This window comes from Melospiza georgiana, chromosome 12 (genome assembly GCF_028018845.1).
Source record: "Melospiza georgiana isolate bMelGeo1 chromosome 12, bMelGeo1.pri, whole genome shotgun sequence".
NCBI classification, from domain to species: Eukaryota; Metazoa; Chordata; class Aves; order Passeriformes; family Passerellidae; genus Melospiza; species Melospiza georgiana.
Window position 1 is genome coordinate 8,497,599 of NC_080441.1, and position 19,091 is coordinate 8,516,689.

A 19,091-nucleotide genomic window follows, 5' to 3' on the forward strand; every position below is an offset into this window, starting at 1 on the left:
ACTAATTTCCTTATTATTTCTTTTTGTATGCTCTTGAAGTGCTTCCTATTAATGATTATTTATAAGCCTTTCTTTCCAAAATTTTAGCTAATTATTTTTTATTCTGCTGACTATGCCAGCTTTACAAAATTATGTTGAAAATGCTTGATAATATATATTTAATACACAAAACTAAAAGCAAAAAAGGGGAGAAGCTGGAAAATGACTGAGAAACAAAATTCTTATGAGTTTTTATATTCTGAAAACAATCTAAATTTGACTGTCAGAGGTCTGCTAATTTCCCTAAAAAAGTAAGTGCTCAATTGTATGACTCATTGCGTGGAATCACAGAATAGTTTGGGTTGGAAGGGACCTTACAGATCATCTCTTTCCTACTCCCCTGCATGAGCAGGGATAGCTTCCAGTAAGCCTGGTTGCTACAAGCCCCATCCAACTGGTGTTGAAATCTTCCAGGGATGGGGAGTCCACAGTTTCTCTGGGCAACCTGTGCCAGTGCCTCACCACTCCCACAGGAAAAAAATTAACATCTAATCTAATTCTACCCCCCTTCAGTGCAAGGCCATTCCCTCCTGTCCTGTCTCTACATGCCCTTGTGGAAAGTCCCTCTTCAATCATCTTCTAAGCCCCCTCCAGGTACTGGACAGTGCTCTAAGTTCCCTCCAAAGGCTTTAACCAATTAATTGCTCTTTTCTCCTTTTGCAATATGTTTACCTGCTAGAAGAATCTGCAAGTTTCTTTATCTAGACTATTTACTTTCCTTAGACATCTGAAATGTTTGGGGGTTTTTCCCCCAAGTAATTAAGGTGTGCACTATTATGCATCCTTTTTCCTTCCTTGAAATCTAAGTCGCAGTACCTCAAAAATCTATTTTTCTGGTAGTTAACAACCACCTGTCCTTCACCTGACATTTTGATTGTTCTCTTAGCCCTCCTTTCAACCTAGTAGTAGAAAAGACATGATGGAAATGGATTAAGACTGCACACTCAAGATGTAATATACCTTTTCCCTCTGCCAGCTGATTTTTCATGAAACTGCTCTTACTCTTAAATCCCATTCATTCAATCATGCCTTGACACACACATTTACTTTGAAAAAAATCCCACACATCTTGTCAAAACAGTTCTAATAAGCATAACTGAGCTGAGCATATATCAATGGCATTAATTGGGGAAATCTTTAAAAATAAATATTTAATGCAGTGTAATTCTAGCCAGAAGTGAAGCTCATACTACTGTTAAAACAAATCCTCACAGCAAATGCTATATTATGTACACGTGGAATTCTATTCAGGCATAATTAAGAGCATGTTTAAATTACAGTTAACTCCCAGTAAATTGATGCAATTACTAGCTCAGATTCATTAATCCCTCAACACAGAGAAGCATTTTGGAAGGCAGAGCAGGTTCTGCACACAATGAGCAGGCATCATCAGTGTCTTGTCTGATGGTATTTCATAGGTCAAGTCCAAATTCCCTGACTACCAGTGAATTGGCAGGTTCTCATGAACACAAGGATTTCTCTTTTCAGCAGAAGAAATAAAGAAGGAAATCTCAAAGACTTCCTCATATTTATTTATCTATCTAGTGTTCTGTTTCAATTTATGCTCCCTGCCTGGGTGAAAATCTCTAAATATTCCAGCATAATGGAAAAGAATATCCCCTCCCATTGGCTTCCACCAGTGCCTCTGGAGTAGATTTACTCAAAAAGTAAATCTGTACACAGATTTGAAGAGTTTCAGCCCAACAGCAATAAGACAGCAATAGTTACCTTGTACCACACCACATCTGGCTCTTGATTGGCTGTTTTGTAATCCTCAATATCAGGACAGGAGATTGTCTTTCTTTTAGTGACTTCTGATTTTTCCAGGTATCTGATCTTGCTGTTGTAGCAAAGCCCAGATTCATTCTCAGCTACCGTCAAGGACATGGAGACCTTCATGCAATACGTAGAGTTTCTGCAGGGACAGAAAGATGGTTTTGTTTATCCTGCCTTCTTTTCACCATGTCTGTTTTGGCACAGAAAGTTTCTTTGTCAAGCCCTCATTTTCACAAACACTTGAGTGACACATTCAAATAGTGACAGCCATGCTGTGCATTTCCAGCCCAGAAGAATTACTAGGAAACATAAAAGCTCACTTCTGACTGTGAAGACTATGAAGAACCTTGAAGAAATATTGTTGACAAGTGATCCAACCCAGCACAGCAGGTCTTTCGAGCTTGCAAGTCTATGAACACAAGAACCTGTTGGCACCTCAAATGTTGGTCAGGAGACACAGTCCCATTTCCTCCGTATCCCCCCACACTTATCCTTACCCTTGTTCTCTCCCACAGTCAGGAGATTTCACTCCAGTGTGCAGTGCTATACATTTGAGAAGAAGGGTCATGTGCTAGATGTTCGATCACATCACACAGGAAGGATTTCTCCCTGAGAAAGAACCCCTGTACAAAATTCTACAGCACATGATACTGTAGTGTGTTGACCTGAACCAGCTGCCAGCCTCCCACCAGCTGCACCCTTCACTCCCCTCAACAGGATGGGGAGGAGAAAATAAAATGAAAAAGCTAATGCATCAAGAATAAGACAGGGAGACCCATTCACCCATTACTGTCACAGACAAAATGGATTTCACTTGGAAAATAAATGTTTTGATATATTTTGAAATATTCTTCTGACACTAAAGATGCTGACTTCTCACTCCCACCAACTAAACCCAGGACAGTGGTTTTTATTTAAAGAAAAAGCCAAAAATGCTCAATAACAAATATTTTACATTTCCTTCTGTCAAGGGAGCCTGTAGATGGGAAGAAAATAAAAAGGTCTACAGGGACAATTCACCAGAGCTCAAAGCTTCATGCTAAACAAGTGCTGGCAAAACACTACAAATGGGTTCTTGTCAAAGGTGTGGCATATACAGGCATTGGCAGACAGAGCCATTTGCAAGGCAAATCAGGAGGCAATCTTCAGAAACATCCCATTTTCAGCATCATTAGTGTTATGCATTCAGCAAAACCACAGACTTTATCCTTCCTTCTCACTTCCCCTCAAAATGCCACCTGTACATCTGTGTAATAAAATTGGTGGATATTTTGTCCATTCCCTCGCCTCTGAGTGAAAAAGTTCACTTTGCACACTGATGTGATTTGTTTTAGTTGAGAGTCTATAATAAAGTTCTCATTCTCACAAACTGCACAAAACATATTATTTTACCTGAAAGAAAATTTCTCTGGACTGAAAACAATCCATCATTTGGGGTGGGCTTATATAATTTAGGGAAAATAAGTCAACTTTCTCCTAAATTACCTTTTGAAAAGGGTTGCCCTTCTTGTAGGAAGAAAACAAAACATATTTGAGATTTTTTTACTGCACTGAAAATCCAAAAAATATGGATATAACCACTCAGTGTAATCATTACAATTAATGATTATTTAGCTTTCCTGAATGACTATAAGTATTACGGAGTGCAAGTAAGGTCACATGTGCTCTGTAATAATGATCCAGGCTAATAAAAAATAATGCCTTTGAATAGTTGTCCATTACTTGGTGTTATTTAATAGTGCTGTATTTTCTCCTAACAATCTTGCATTATTTAGACTGCATTTTGAACAGTGCTGGAGGCTACTTCTATTTAAAATGCTTCCTGGAACCACAACCTAAAAATGCAGTATGCTTTTCATTAGTTACAATTAGAATTGAGTAGAATTGAGGAAACTAAGTGCCTGGGGAGTACTATCACTTTTGTTCACACTCCATGACCAAGACAATAAATCTATTCAGGCTCATGATGAAGAAAGCCCTCACTAAGCCAAAAGCAATAGACTTGAAAGCTTCATGGATGGTTCTTCACCAGCCACTCACATTACTGCTGCTGCTGGTAATCCAGAAAAGGGCAATTTCTGCAGGAATGTCAGTGACTGAAGCAGGAGTCTTCCTTTAATCTAGTCAGCTCTAGAAAACAGTGATATTTCAAGGCATGTGCAAAAGGAATCAGTATTTTGATCAGCCTTGCTGTTTTTCTCAGTTTTGAGGAGAAGTCTGGAGCTGAAGTCTGCTAAGTTGTGAGCCATGCCTTGCTGTGCTGGGCAAGCTGTTCCCCAAGGCTGGGCCATTAGATTTCCTCTCTCAGTTCTCTGAGCAGCTGATGCATCTGTGCTGATTTTTTCTTGGTGTCTTCCCTGCCTTATGGGCTCTGGAGGCACAAAGGGGCTCTCTAAAATTGACAGCTTGAGGGAGAACTCAGAAGGGGGATCACAAAGAGGTACAACTTTGTTTATACCACCTGGCAAGCAGACAGAAACAGGGTGGGCCTGGCCACACAGGACACTGATGGGAGCCCACCTAAAGAGTTCTCTCAGGAAGGCCATAGAGTTGCTGCGTAGGGAAGGAATCCAGTTCTTTCTTTCCAATTTTTTTCAGGACCCCTGTGTCCACAAGTGCTCTCCTTCATGACCTGCATTTAAATTGTTAAAGGTAAGAGTCTTTCTCATTTTTCTTTTTTTTTTTTTTTTTTTTTTTTTTTTTTTTTTTTTTTTTTTGTTGGTAGAGGTATGTAGATGAACTAGCACAAACCCCAGGTTTTTGATTTTCTTCTTTCAGAATCTAAAGCTAAACAGATGGCCTTTGAATTATTAAAGGAAGGATCCACTTTTGTTTTCGTACATGGTCATGGAGCTTGATGGGGGAGGTCAGTGCTCCCAGCAGTCCGTGGCTGGCAGGAAAGGTTATATGGCCATTTCTAATGAGGAAAGGCAGATACAAGAAGAACAAAAAATAACAAGAGCAAAACTACAGGTAACCTGGGCTTTGCTGTCAGAAACAGTAGCCAAGAGGAATGAAAAGCAAGCAGCTTCAAGGTGGGTGAGGAAGATGCTGGAGGGCTTCCAGTGGTGATCTTGGTATTGTGCGGCCAGGTAAGAAGAGTTGTATCTAAGTAGCAAATATTGGAATCCACAAGAAAATGTCAGAATGTACATTTGCCATATACATGTAAAGGAAATACAAACCCATGGGTCTGGAAGTGGGTCTTTCAACAATTTGTCTTTTCTGAAACGTTTCCAAACCATTCATTTTCCATAGGAGTTGATTTCTAGTGGCTTCTAATTCTACAAGAAGTAGTAGTGGTCATGTGGGGAACAGGAAGAGGGAAAAAAAGAAAGAACCGTTCCACAGTGCAAAGAAGAAAAATTGTATTGAATTTTCACACTGAAACGAAGACCTGTAATTCTCTGTTCCAAGGGAATAGTTACACACTGGGCCCACTCTCTCGTCTGGAAATAGGAAGAAGAGCTTAGCTTTGCCAAAGTTCACAAAGCAGTTTCCTTTCTTCTGGTGGCAAGGCATCTGTAATCCCCAGGCCACCTGGAGCTGGCTCTGAACCACAAACTGAAGCCAGCTCTGAACCAAATAGAAAAGCAGAGGGAGAACCAAGGGAGTTTAACAGGTCTAAAAACAAAAGCAAGCAAGACTGTGTTTGGCTTGATTTCGAAGCAAGGACAAAAGGGAAACAGGGAGGATATAAAGAAATGGATAAGGACATTCGAAATTGGAGTTTCAGACTCTAAATTATTTTTCATCTTGTTTTGGATTCAAGACAATTAATCAGCCCCAAGGCTGAATTCAAATTAAAGTAAATATTCACAACTTTTGAAAAAAAGCACCCTTTTTTTCATTTGTGTTTCTGCTAAGTGAGGGTCGTTTGTTAAAAGAGTAAAGTAGAAAATTTTTTTCTCTAATATGCTCAGAATCACCCCCAGCCACCCCTATTTATTTTCTTATAAAGAGGAAAGACGGCAGAAATGTGGTTGTATATTAGATTTAAAAACCCCACCTAATTTTGAACTGCATATTTATACAAGAGGATTCACACTAGGTTTTTTTCCCCTTATAGATTCATTTTTCATTGTACTGGCTTTTTTATTACATTCTAAGACTTCAGTGATAGATCCAAAAGCTGGGAAGTATATTTATCAAAGCAGTGCTCAGGGAACAGCACACCTCACGCTTAGAACTCTCACCATGTCCCTGAACACTCTGGCTGTGACATTCTATTGGCTCACTGACTGCAGGACTGAATAGATCAACCTCTACATTCATCTTAGCTCATTTTGAGTTAGAGCAACAACAGCAATGTCTTGATTCGAAGGACAGATGTCTGCCAAAGAAGGCAAGAACCTCCCCTGGAATAGAAAATGCGACCTACTTCCCTCCAAATTACTATAACTTTGAAATTACGGGGCTTTCAGGCGAAGATACAGGATAACATAAATTTAAAATGCTGCCAACAGCAGAGCACAAACCCAGCCCAGCCTCCCTTGGCGCAGCTCCGGGCACGGCCAGCAGGGGCGCTGCTGGCTCCTGGCCGGGCAGGGGGCGCTGGTTCCCCCGGGCCTGCAGGGGGCGCTGTGGCCGCGACTCCCTCGCACGCTAATGGTGGGCGGGCCGGATAGTGACATTGGTGCAGCCCGAACCTTGGAGTGGAGCTGGGGCAGCAGAGATGGGCACAATCCAGGGTGGCAAACAAACTGCAGCAGAAACTCCTCAGCTGCAGCCACGGGGTGTCCTGCTGGGCAAGGGATGCTGAGTTTAAAGTGTAAAAAAAAAGCCCAAGGAGGCAGTGTGGAAAACACCGGGGCTGGGCAGCTGCAGCCGGGTTTCTGTGAGCAGGTACCGCACGCAGCTGGGAGACGCAGCCTCTGGGAAGGGGGAGGTCAGGGTTCTGGGATTTTCCCCTGAAGCACCTGAGTGGATGGTGAGGGTCCTTTCCAGTGTGATCAGGTTTTAATAAGGTCCCAGTTCAGTGGCTCCTCTTAGGAGCAAAGGCTCACCTGCAGCAGGAGCAGTACAGGGCTGGATTCCACACAGCAGAGAATTCTCCCCATAGTGGCAGTAACCTGACCATTCCCCTCCGATCTGAGAGTGAGATCAGGCAAAGGCCAGCCCCTCACCCCCAGCCAAAATCTCATGGCATCTCAGCCCTTCCAAGGAGAAAACTCCTCAGGTAAGAGAGTAACCAGCAGAACCCTTTCCCCCACCTTGACCATTTATTTTGTCTCTTAACTACCATTTGTTATCATCTCTTAGGTAACAAATGGAACAAAATTCCCATTTTTTTCATTCCCAAATGAAAGAAGGAAAAAAAGAGAAAAATCCTAACCTCCAACAAGCAGTAACTACACCACCAACCATCTTTATGCATCTGAAGCATTAATGCACAACCAGACTGGCTGCTCTATAAATGTGCTGGTTTATCAGCTCTTAGACTTAATTGAGCATTTGACTGTTTTCCTCTCACTTCATAGGAGTTTAATAAATTTATTCCTGTCCAAATTTTACAGTTCACACAATGGTTACCAAGGTCATGGTTTGATGATCTGCTTAAAGAAAAATAAGTTGTTTATCATCATTGTTGTTTTTCAGATTGCACAAATGTATCATCTCGAAAAACAACTTACTCTTCCAAGGTTTCACTTGAGTGTTAACTTATTTCTCAGTGAGTCCCACTCACTCCTACATATTTGGGTCATTGTCTGGAAAAGATCAATTTCCCACACATGTTGTAAGTGACAGCCAGAGGTTACAAATCACAGACCCCTGAATTTTTTTTGATTTTTAATTCTTATTAATCTCTCAAGTGAGAGGGCAACAGGCTGACAGTGCTGTAGTTGCTCCCTGAACCAAAGGCCAAGAGGTGCAGTGATTCTGTGGCTTGTGTGGGGTACCTAGCCTTGGTACTGCTCCAAACACTCCGCTCCTGTTTTTGCTTTCTCGTTGCTGTTATCTAATACCAACTCCTATGCCTGAAATGGAAAAATCCTAATCCCATGTTACCATTCCTTTAGTATCTGACACGTTTTCAAGATACCCCGGTAAAAGAAAATGACGCCATAGAAAGCATGAGCTCAGAAATTAAGTGTTAAACCAGCACAATGTTACAAATGCAGTGCTCTTATATTATCTCTTCTTCCTCCAACAGAGGAAGAGATGGTGAATCCAGACAGAGGTACCATTCAAGGCCCCATTCCCTTCAAGCAGAAAAAGTATCTGTGTGGAACTAACCCACCACTCCCCAAGAATTTTTATTCTTTATGCACTTCTTTTCTGCTAAGATCCAATCTCTAGAAACAGGACAATTTGACCTTGACTAAAACATACAGCATGTCCCAGAGGGTCATGTTTTACAGTGAAGAAAGGCTATATCCTTTCTATTCAAAAGAAAAGGACTTCTGAGCAAAGTCACTGAAAGGTAATTTTAAAAGGCTCACATTAATAACAGCTTGAAAAATAGGTATGCAGGAATGTCTCCTCAAGTCACCTGTCAACAACCTAGTTCCCACCAGAGGCACTTAAAAGCAAGACCTGTCCTTCTCACTATGAGTTTAGCCATCTTTAGATAACTTTTGTACTTCTAGATCCTGGGACAAAAAATGAAAGATGTTTGGATACGGCATAGATATGTTTGGGTAGAGCATATCACAGTTGGGTCTCTCTCACCAAAGCTTAGCTCCAAGTTTAAATTTAACTTGGACATCATCTTAAGAGGGAAATGTAACATAAAAATGTCAGGATGTGTACAGTCAGCAATACAGCCAGTAACAGAAAGGCCATGATTTGAAAATTTGTGGCTTTCAAATTTGTGAATTTGAAAATTCATGGGTAATTCCTAGTATTATGTTTCTTAAGTGTGTCTTATGAAAGAAGAAGAATAAATGACAACCATCTGATTCATACATGGTGAGGGTCAGGAGGAGCTATTTATTTTCTGGGTGCCTTCACACACACATGCCATGGTCCCAATGACCTCTGCATTTTGACAGATGCAATTGAAAAGGAAATCACCAGTCAGTCATTCCAACAGGGACTACCCAGACACAAAGAGAAAATCTCCCAACATTGAAGCTGAATCACACAGGCCAAAAGTGTTCCTTGGGTTTGAGGTTTTTTTATACTTGTCATTGATTGTAGTCATTAAATGTTATAATTGAATATATGGAAATACAATACAGAACACAGAAGAAATGCAGAAGCCAAAAGAGCACCAAGTTATTGCAGCATATCACACCTCAGTTCATGAACTAGGTGGTCTCTGTCAGCTTTAGACACTCTGTTCCAGCAAAAGAAATCCTGTAATTGGCTGGTTTGCTCTGGGGGAAGATTCCTTCTATGTCCTTAAGAATTACAAGGCAGCAAATTGCTTGAAAGTTTGCTACTACAAATGACTAAGCCCTTTTCATTTATTTCCTAATACTTTTCTATTAGAACTTGGATATTAATGTTAAATCACATTGTCTTACTGAAAAGCCCCATTACAAACGACATAAATCTGAGGCACAGGAACAACTGCTCCCAGGACAGTATTAAGAAATTCCCTTCCAACAATTTTGCAATTGCCATACCCTGTTTCTGAGATGACTGAACGCTTTCTCCTTTATTTCTTCCAAAACACAAACTGTTGGATTAGCATATCTACTCCTCTATGCTTTTTTTTTTTAATTAGGCACCTAGCACACAAAACAAAAGCTGCATTCAAGACACCCATCAGACTTGTCTGCATTGCTAAACCTCAACGATTTTATTGCCTGGAGGAATAAAACCTGTGCAGCACAGCCTTCGTTCTGCACATAAGTCCTATTTTGCAGATGCAATGTTGAAAGGCAGGTCCTGCTCTGTTTGTACACGGGCAATTGAGCAGGAAAACCAGTGGATCAGTTATTGTCTCACAGGGTATACAAGGAATGAAAGAATCATGAAATGAATGTCCTTACAATGTGAACTGTTTGAGTCTTACAGCTGAGTCCTCCTGGCTGTGCCTTCCCTTAAAGTGGTGGCCAGAAAATAAGAAATTTTCCTCCAGTATCACTTACCAAATATCAGTTTAACTCCCTGTAGTTCTGTCATCTTGTACTTTGGGCATGATAGATTTCCCCAGGAAACCTTCCATTTGTCTGTCCACTCATGGGACACAGACAACATTTCCTACTTGTGTGCTGTAGTTACAGCTGGCTTCATGGGGATTCCAACAGGAATGATACCTGGGTGAGCACATTGTCATTGTTATTTGGAGAACAGAAAGGAAATAAAAACTCCCTGACATGTTGGAGAAGAGATGGCTGGGGAGGGCTGAAACATCTCAGCAGCAGCTCTCCTGCAGGCAAAGTCTGACTGCATGAGGAACCAGTCTTCCATTCTGCATCCTTTCTCTGCTCTAGGCAAGGTTTGAATGCCACCAGGGAAGGCACTTCAGGAGCAACCAGTGAGCTGAAACATTACTGAGGCATTTCAGCACAGGGAGCTTTGTTATGACAACCTGTAGAGGCTACAAAGTCAGGTCAGTCATTTTAAAAGAATCTAAACCTGGGACTTCACTATTAGGAAAACTGAGGGATTCGCAATGTTCTCATTGTTGTCCATGCCACTGCAACAGGGAAGCCACTGGATGCCCTCCAACCACAAAGCAACATGGATATTTCTGCTTGAAGCCCTGACTGTTCTTGCAGCTTCTCATCGACAGTAAACATTGTTTTTCAGAGCAACAGAGGATGAATAATTTCTCTTTTAAAGCTTTAGAGGAGGAGGGTGAGGGAGCAGAAATACACATATCACCAGGGAAGAGAAACAAATCTTTGTTTTTCTGCAAAGAATAGATATAACGGATTTCTCTCAATAAAGACAATGTCATCAAAATGATTTGTAGGAGCACCATCACTTTTTACACAATTTTAGAAACAAATGTAGAAGCATTCTGATTCCACTTTCCCCTGCATTTTGATAATGCGAAAACATTATATCTCAGTGATAGAACCTCAAAAAAATTTATTTTATCATGAATCATACTGACTTTATATTGTATCTGCTGTAGCACTGAATTCAAGTATTGAATACTATATCTCGCAGGGATTTTGTTTATACAGAATCAGTCAATTTTATTGTGGGAAATGTCACCCACTTTTAATGTGTGACATTTAATGTTAGTGCCATAGGCTGGAAAGCCTGTGCCATGCTGAATCCACTTGCTCCAAATGTGAGATGCTGCTGCTTCTACAGACACACCTGGGACTGTACAGGAAAGCTGATCATATACCGACATGCAAAGCTGAGAGGTAACAATGAGATATATAATTCATCAGCTACTTAGATGTGCTCCTCTTGGATATCCAATAATTAAAGACACTAGCCCACAAGAAAGTATCATCTTTAAATCTTTCCAGAGTAAATCTATGAGGGAAAAAAGCACTTGCCAGTAACAGCTATGGAAGACAATATTCTATGGCTGAACTGGAATTACAACACTGCATCCAACAGAGTTTGAGATACAAAATCACCTTTTTCACGAGCAGTTGAATGCTGAGCAAAGCCAAACATTCTGTATTGCCATCAACAAAATGAGGAACTGCATTAAAACACATATTGTAAGAACCACAAGAGATGGCTGCAGAGAAAGCAACCTTACACATGTTCACCTTATGACTTAGTTCAACATTTCTGTTTGGATCCAAAACCACACTTTTTCATGCTGCTCAGAAGCCAGACTTTCAGCACTAAGAGAAGGTGTGCAGCTTTTCTTGGGCTGATGGGTGCATTCTGCACTCCAGACAGGCACTTACAACAAGCCCCTAAGCCCTGCCTAACATCCTCTGAAGTGAGAGCACACAGGTTGAGCTGCAGATTTTACTGCCAGGCCCTCCAGGCTGTCTAAATCTGATTTTGATTTGCTGGTCATGCGCTCCACAGATATTCAGAAGTCAGAACGCTTAAAATCTACTATTGCTCTATTTTATTACTGCTCAGAAAGTGGTATCTCAATAACTCACCAATGGCTCAGCAAAGGCTCAATTCCTCTGTGCATGGCCATAGCAATGCTGCTCTCCATTAAGAACTGTGCATGCAGGGATACAGCAAGGGAAGAAGGACACACAGATTTTCTAACTTGATTTGTCAGCAGTTCTCTGGCATCAAATGCTGGTATTAAAGATCTGCAAGCTTATTCCCCATAGGCATTCAAGACCCTCACTCCCTCGTTATTGTGCATCCTATACAAAAATCAAGGCTTAGCTTCATTAGTCAGTTTGATGACCACAAATTTTCACCTCCTGCTCCCCTGCACCCTCTTGAGGCTCAGATTTTCTACCCTTCTTATTCTCATTATGGGAACCAAGATTATTTCACCAACAGTTAATTAACAGCAAATATGTACTTATGTTTTTTACTCTTACTGGTTTTAGTCTTTAAATCCTGACTACAGTTTGGTTTGGAGTTGAGCCTAGTTAGAAGAAGGTTTCCATGAGCAGTCCCTGGACGAGGGCAAATTTAGGCTAAATTTTGCTGAGGTTTCCTCCTCAGCTCATCTTCTTGTCTTTCACCAGGTGAAGATGATCTAAGTTGGCCCAGTTCTTGTTCTGTCTTTAAAAACCAGGCTTTTTACCCAGAAAAACAGATGTATTTGTTCAGAGAGCAAAAGCAGACCATGATCTGGCAAAAGACTGTCCTACATATTCAGAACTTTAGGGCCACCCTATGCATTTAGGTTGAGTGTAATTTCCATGTTTTGAGTTGATGCTTCATGATTTTGAAGCTCATCTCTGAATTCTTCAGTGAAGAATCTGCAATCCAGAGTGCTGATGTGAGAATCCCAGAACATCAAACCTCCATAATAGAAATGCCAACAGCTTTATCTGAAAGTAGCATTGGGGGGTGCTGGAAGACGAATGGCATATCCAGGATATGTACTGGAAGGAGACCTCCAGAACACAGCATTTCCACACTGGCCTGTAAAGTCATGATACAAACATCGCAGCATTTACTTGGGAACTGCAATGAAATACACAGCTATCTATTTCTTAGGATGCCTCTTGGATGTAACAGCAATATCCCTGATTTGACACAGAAAAGGCATCCAAGAACAAAGAAGACCCTTGGAATTCACATGGCTTAACTAACACAGCTGGACTCTGCACTCTTAAAAGTCCTTGCAGAATCTGGACCTTTTCATATGCTTAACACTGGAGAAAAATATAACACTTCAGTTTGCCTCTGAGTATGAGCTCAATGCCAAAATGCATTGTGAGAAGGGAGAAGTAGGTTTTAATGCACCAATAAGTTCCTCCTATTATACACACACCCCCATACCTGTCTATGGAATAATGTTTAATTGGTTAATAAAGGAGAGGCAACATTTAAATTATGATATCAAATCCCTTCAATCCAGAGAAGCAATCTCATTTATAAAGGCTGATCTAATACTCCTTAATTTTATGCAGTATTACAGGTTTTTTACAAAACAGTCATTATGATTATTGAAATGACAGTTCTGTATAAGAAAGAATTCACTGACACATTTAATTTTTACCTATCTTCAAATCACTGTCACAGCAGCCTATCCTTCACCTTCTCATACCTGCCCTTTTCAAGCAGGTACTGAAAAATTCCTTCACACTGCTTCACTGATAGTCATGCCTTGATCCTATGAGCACATGTGAGAAACCAGAAAATGCACCTTCCTGAAAAAGAGTTTTGCCTTTGTTTTTTTTAAGAATCAAGAAAAAACATTTCAACGAATAAGAAATTCAGTGAAAAGTTCAGTTGACATTTTCCCCATACAGTTTTCTTATCTGTCATCTTGTGTTGACTGGGAAAAAAGTAACAATTTGGGAGAGTGTAAATTAAAGCTCTCACTATTGCCTTCCCAGATCAAGACTGAGTCCACCATTTCAACCCAGGAACTTCTGGGATGAGGACCCCTCATCCCACTTGGCCCTAGCACCACATCTAAGCATCTCACTCCCTTGCATCCTTCTGCAAAGACAAGCACAAATAACAGAACACTTCCAAGGTTGGAAGTGGTGACTTAAGTGGTGGAAATGGCCACTGGGACATGCAAATGTGGGATTTCATGCTTTGGACAGCACAGGGAGATGTACCAGAGCTTCACATGTCCATGGTGAGTGGCTAGAAAGACATCAATTTAAAATTGAATTGCTTCTGATTTTCTCGTAAAGAACCTGGATGAAAAAATCTCTGTTGAGAAAAAGTTTTAAATTTATCTTGAATCAAGAGCATTTTCCTCCTCAGTTTTTTTTTCTTTCAGCTACCAAACCAAAAAGCTCAGCTATGCATGTAACCCTAAAGCCAGTGTTGCACACTGATGGAGACAGTCACCTCTTCATTTCCACTGCATCAAGTTGTATCTACCAGTCTCTGATAATTCAGTCTACAAAAGATGGCATTTGTAACAGAGATTGTTAATGCTTCTAGAAAATAAAATCATATTCTAAAATTACTGCTCTCATTTGTGACCTCTTAACTCTCATAAAGCAGGTGAATCTGGTTAATGACTAAAACACAAACATCTGCTTATCCCCCTCAAAAAAAAATGGATTAATAAAGCTGAAATTACACAGTTAATGGTGTGGATAGTCTCCCACAGAAATGTAATCACATTTCAGAACATTACATCTAGCTCAATTTTAATGAAATTAAAATCAATTACTATTGCTACATCCTCTGCTATTTTAAGCCTCCTATGGTTTCATAAACAATAACAGCAAGGATACAGTGCCACGCTTTTGGAAGAAAAAAATAATTCAGTAAAGGAAGAAATTGAGTCTTTTATCTGTAACCACTACACATATTATTCTGCACTCTGACATAAATCTGAAAAAGGCAAAAATATCTGTAATTATGTAAAAAAGTTCTAGTCAAAGCAAGGAAACTGCATAACTGACAAGGAAGATCTTGTTGCTGTGTAATGCCTTCCAATAAGCATGTCATATAGTTTTTAGCTGAAAATTAGAAAAGCCATGAATTATTCAAGAACTTGCCCATTTGTTACCAAAATTACTTTGTCATGTAAATGAGCAGAGTTTTGAAATTTCCCAGTAAAAAAGTATGCCCCAGAATTTGATCCAAGATCAATTCTTTATTTTTCACAAAGGATTTGCATAAGAATGTTTCAGAGTATTAAACTAGTAACTTGATTATCACAACAATGACTTCTTATGAAAAAAGCACAGCTCCCTTAAAACATACAAATCACCATCTTCCCGTAACATTTCAAAATCAGGGCCTTCACATCACACCCCACCTCTGACAGAGGAGCTGATAAAACTCCAGCTCCAAAGGCTGCAACTCAATCCAACTGCTGCATTAGGTAGATACATCCAATATTTAAACTGGACATTGGTGCTCAGTACAACCACCACAATCCAGGGCACAGTCTTTGATTTAAGCAGCATTCCTCAGAATCACAATGGTCTGAGGCAGCTGAGGCAGCAAGACTCAGCAGAGACGGACAGAGAGTAAATTCTGGGTTCTGAACAGTGCTGTTATTTGCTGCAATACTTGTTATTTAATTCATGAAACATGTCTAATTTCAGTATGGAACAGCACACAAGGATGAAGAAAACTTATTATCTGAACCTGAATAGTTTAAAACCAAATCATACAAAGCTTCTGTAAACTCCTTTTCATTCAAAACTGGATAATTAAAGGAATATTTATTCATTCATTCTTTAAAAGTCCTCCTTTTTTTTTTATCTTCTAATTCTAGGCATAGTGATGACACCAACATCTACATGATGGAAATCACGAGCTCTAGCACATGTTTAATTTAAGCCTCATCCAACAGTTTCAAGACACTTCTGAGAAAGGCATTTTGGTGTCTTACCAAATGAGGTCTGCTTAAATTTATAATAAATCATAATTGTATATTAAAATAAGCATTTCTTCAAAACCAGACAGAACTGTAACTCCCCATGGCCTGATCCCATCAGAATAATTCAAACTGTAACTCTGTAACAACTCAGAGGATTTGAAACAGAACAGTACTTACGTAAAATACTTCATGATTTAAGAAGTATCAGGTTCTGAAGGTTTACAGAACATTGAGAATTTGCAAATGTTGTACTTAAAAAAAGAAGTAATTAAGTGAAAGCACATTAATTATAGCTACTTGACTAGGTAACTATAATTACTTGGGAAACTAATTTTGAGACAAAGCATTATGTGACATATATAATTATGAGAATAAAAAATTAATATGTATTAAGTGGATGTATATCTAAATTCTAATGGCTAAAATTAATTTTTTAACCAATATCTAATACTCCATACATTATTAACCAATAATCCCCACATTCTTATTTAGACTTTAATACTCACCTCAGAACACATGTGTAGAAACCACTGTCTTGCAGCTCAACCGAGTGAAACCATATGGAATCTTCATCCTTGCTCATTCTAACTTCAGAAAATATAATGGGTTCTTCTAAATCTCCTTTGTTTTTGTACCACATAAGCCTAAGACCTGTGCTTTGGGCCATGCTATAATTAGTTCTGATATAGCTGTAGAAAAGGGCACATTTCACTCGGACTGGTTCACCTGCCAAAGCCATGTATGTCTTGAGATCCACTGACCAGTCAATGCAACCATCAACTGAAAGCAAAACAATAATAAAGAAATATTAGACACAGATACATTTTCCAATATAGTGAAAGGCAGCTTGAGAAATGCAATACAGTGCATTAAAAGAAATGGCTTTTGGCGTGTGCTGAATTGTTTCAGGGTAATATGAAAAACCTAAAGCAGTTATTGGCAACTGAGAGGTTTCAAACACCTTTTTTAATTACATCTAACTTGGAATGTGCAGACAGTAAATAGAGCACACTGAACTTGCTCAGTTCCACTTCTTTAGAATATCATTACTTTCATCCCCAAAACACTAATTCTTTATTAAATAAGCCAAATGTTTTGCACCTTAACTACTTGCTTCTGTAAACCAGTTTTGAATTCTCCAATTCCTTGTGGAAAGAAAATGTACATTGGCATCTGATGCCAGTCTTATCCCTTAAAACTTTTCCATCAACCTCTGTTAGTTATGCAAAAATATCCCCAAATAACAGATGTGACATTTATAATTTTTCTTTCAAGGCAGTTCCACATAGTTGGGTTTTTTACCTACAGCCTACTCAAACTGTAGAGGTCTGTATTATACACAACAGGATACAATTACAACATGCTGCCTATGCAATCAAACTTAATACAGGAGTCATTCAAATAAAAAAGGACTGCTTTTGATGTTCTGTTCAGCAAAAACTTTTGAAACAGTTTTCTTAATACTTCACTTTAAAATTAACATACATCAGACAGTTTAATAAAAGATTAGTCTCCCTACAATTTTTTCTCCCATTGTTATTATCTTAGTACAATACAGCCCTAGCCCATGCACACATATCAACATATCACATATCAGAGACCTTTTAATTCAATCTTCTTCATTGCTAGAAAAAGTATCAGTGTGAAAATCAGAAATATAAAAATATTTCAAGGGCAGATCATCCAAAGGCAAACACAATACCTAAAATAATTAGAATTCATTAAATATGTAGGGTTTAGAATTTATTGATCATATTAAGCAACAAGTAAATGGAACAATTTTACCCTTACTGCAGCACTTCAAATTCAACCAGATAACTCTTAAGTTGCCTCTTCTGCATTTACAGTATCAATTATCAAACTATAATTGTTGGATATCCTCATACACTCTTCATTTCATTCACATTATCAATTGCATTCTTTCATCAAGTGATTTCTTATCTTACTTCCTAAACAAAGGTAATCAGCAAAAATTTCTGTACATGGAGTATCAGGTCTGATCCTACTTTTAGTAACTTTTACAGCCTCTAAATTATGTTTACCAAGTTTTCATGTTTCTCTTTAATCATTCAGAAGTAACTGTGACAAACAGAAGGTTTTAATTTTCCCATCACAGTAAATCAGCTTTAAGTGTACTGTGATCACATACAGCATGTGTTAAACTTGTTGACACTGATCACTTTAATACTTTTCTGGTATATAAACTTCCATATAACATCTTGCTGCAAAACAAAACCTGTAAAAAGAAAAACTAACATAAGCTCAGGAGGGAAGGAAAGCCCATTACTCAAAACATTACTCCTGACAGTTTTGACAGGTGAAGGGATATCATGGAGCACCTTTCCCCCAGGGTGTTTCCTGTTCCTGCCCCTCACCCCACAGGCAGGTGCAAAAGCAGCAGCCGTTTGTGCCAGCCGATGTCTTTCTTCATCAAAAAAGCCCCCAAATCAACCCTTCACCTCAACTTATGTACACACTGTTCCAGTTAACTTTAATTTTGATCTTCATTCTCATTTTGCTGACAACATCCTACTGATTTAAATTAAAATTCGTTGCTTTTAATGGCTGCTGTTAATGACATCAGCTGAAAGGCCAGCAGCAATTTACTGATGTTCCTCTTCCTCACTGCTTCCGCTGTGTCCTTCCACTAACAGTGCCACACACAACAGGACAAGTTTGGATAATCCTTATTTGAAAATCCTGTACTGCAGCATTTGTTCTCAGTGCATCTCCTCCTGGTTTGTACCATCCTTCACCATGACCAAAGCTGCATACTGTAACTTGAACATGCCCTTGCCAGGAGCCCAAGAAACATCACACTGACCTCTCTCTGTGCTGCTGCACAGACATGGGCAACATGCAGCAGAGCTGGAGAAAGAGCCTGGTTCTCCCAGTCCTACAACCCCATCCAATCCACTTTTATATTAAATCCCTGGTTCTGACACCATGAATTATTTTATATAGGTGACAGGACTTTTACATGAGTGGGTATCATTGTATTCCCCACAGAGCTTCCTCTGAAATCCTCTGTGCTTTTTTTAAGTCCTGCTCTTTAGGCTGCTGTGATTTACAATTGAAGAACAGTGCAGAGCTCACAGCTGCCTTCTCTCAGCAAGGGATGTGCAAGGCAATGCTGAGCTCTCCAGATGGCTCATCTCTTGTTCTCCAGGACACATAGATATTCTCAAAGGCACCCTTCTCTCTTGTGATGTAGCAAAGTCACAGAAGTCTAAGTAGAGCCATAAGTTTGAATGAATATGGGTGTCCAGAACTGGAATTTAGATCCAAACCAATCCAGCTGATCTAATTAATTCAGCTGATCTAATTAATTCTGTCACTCTTGTGTCAATCAAATCCTGTCACATCATCTAATGCTTTCAAATCTGTGCTGGTTCAACAAAGTTGAACCACAACAAAGAATAACTAACAATGAGACACACATGGAAAG

At 39.5% G+C, this 19,091-nt stretch overlaps 1 protein-coding gene across 6 annotated transcripts in view; it reads right to left on the bottom strand.

Moving 5' to 3' along the window:
- Positions 1 to 19,091, bottom strand: part of IL1RAPL2 (interleukin 1 receptor accessory protein like 2) — a 332,472-nt gene that overhangs the window by 146,450 nt on the left and 166,931 nt on the right. For 5 of the 6 annotated variants that reach the window (XM_058032763.1, XM_058032766.1, XM_058032765.1 and 2 more), the window contains 2 exons: positions 16,150 to 16,423; positions 1,768 to 1,954 (listed from right to left, as the gene is read on the bottom strand). In XM_058032763.1, coding sequence (XP_057888746.1) covers positions 1,768 to 1,954; positions 16,150 to 16,423 — 461 coding nt within the window. The remainder of the gene's footprint in view (positions 1 to 1,767; positions 1,955 to 16,149; positions 16,424 to 19,091) is intronic. The other variant, XM_058032769.1, reaches the window with a different exon arrangement.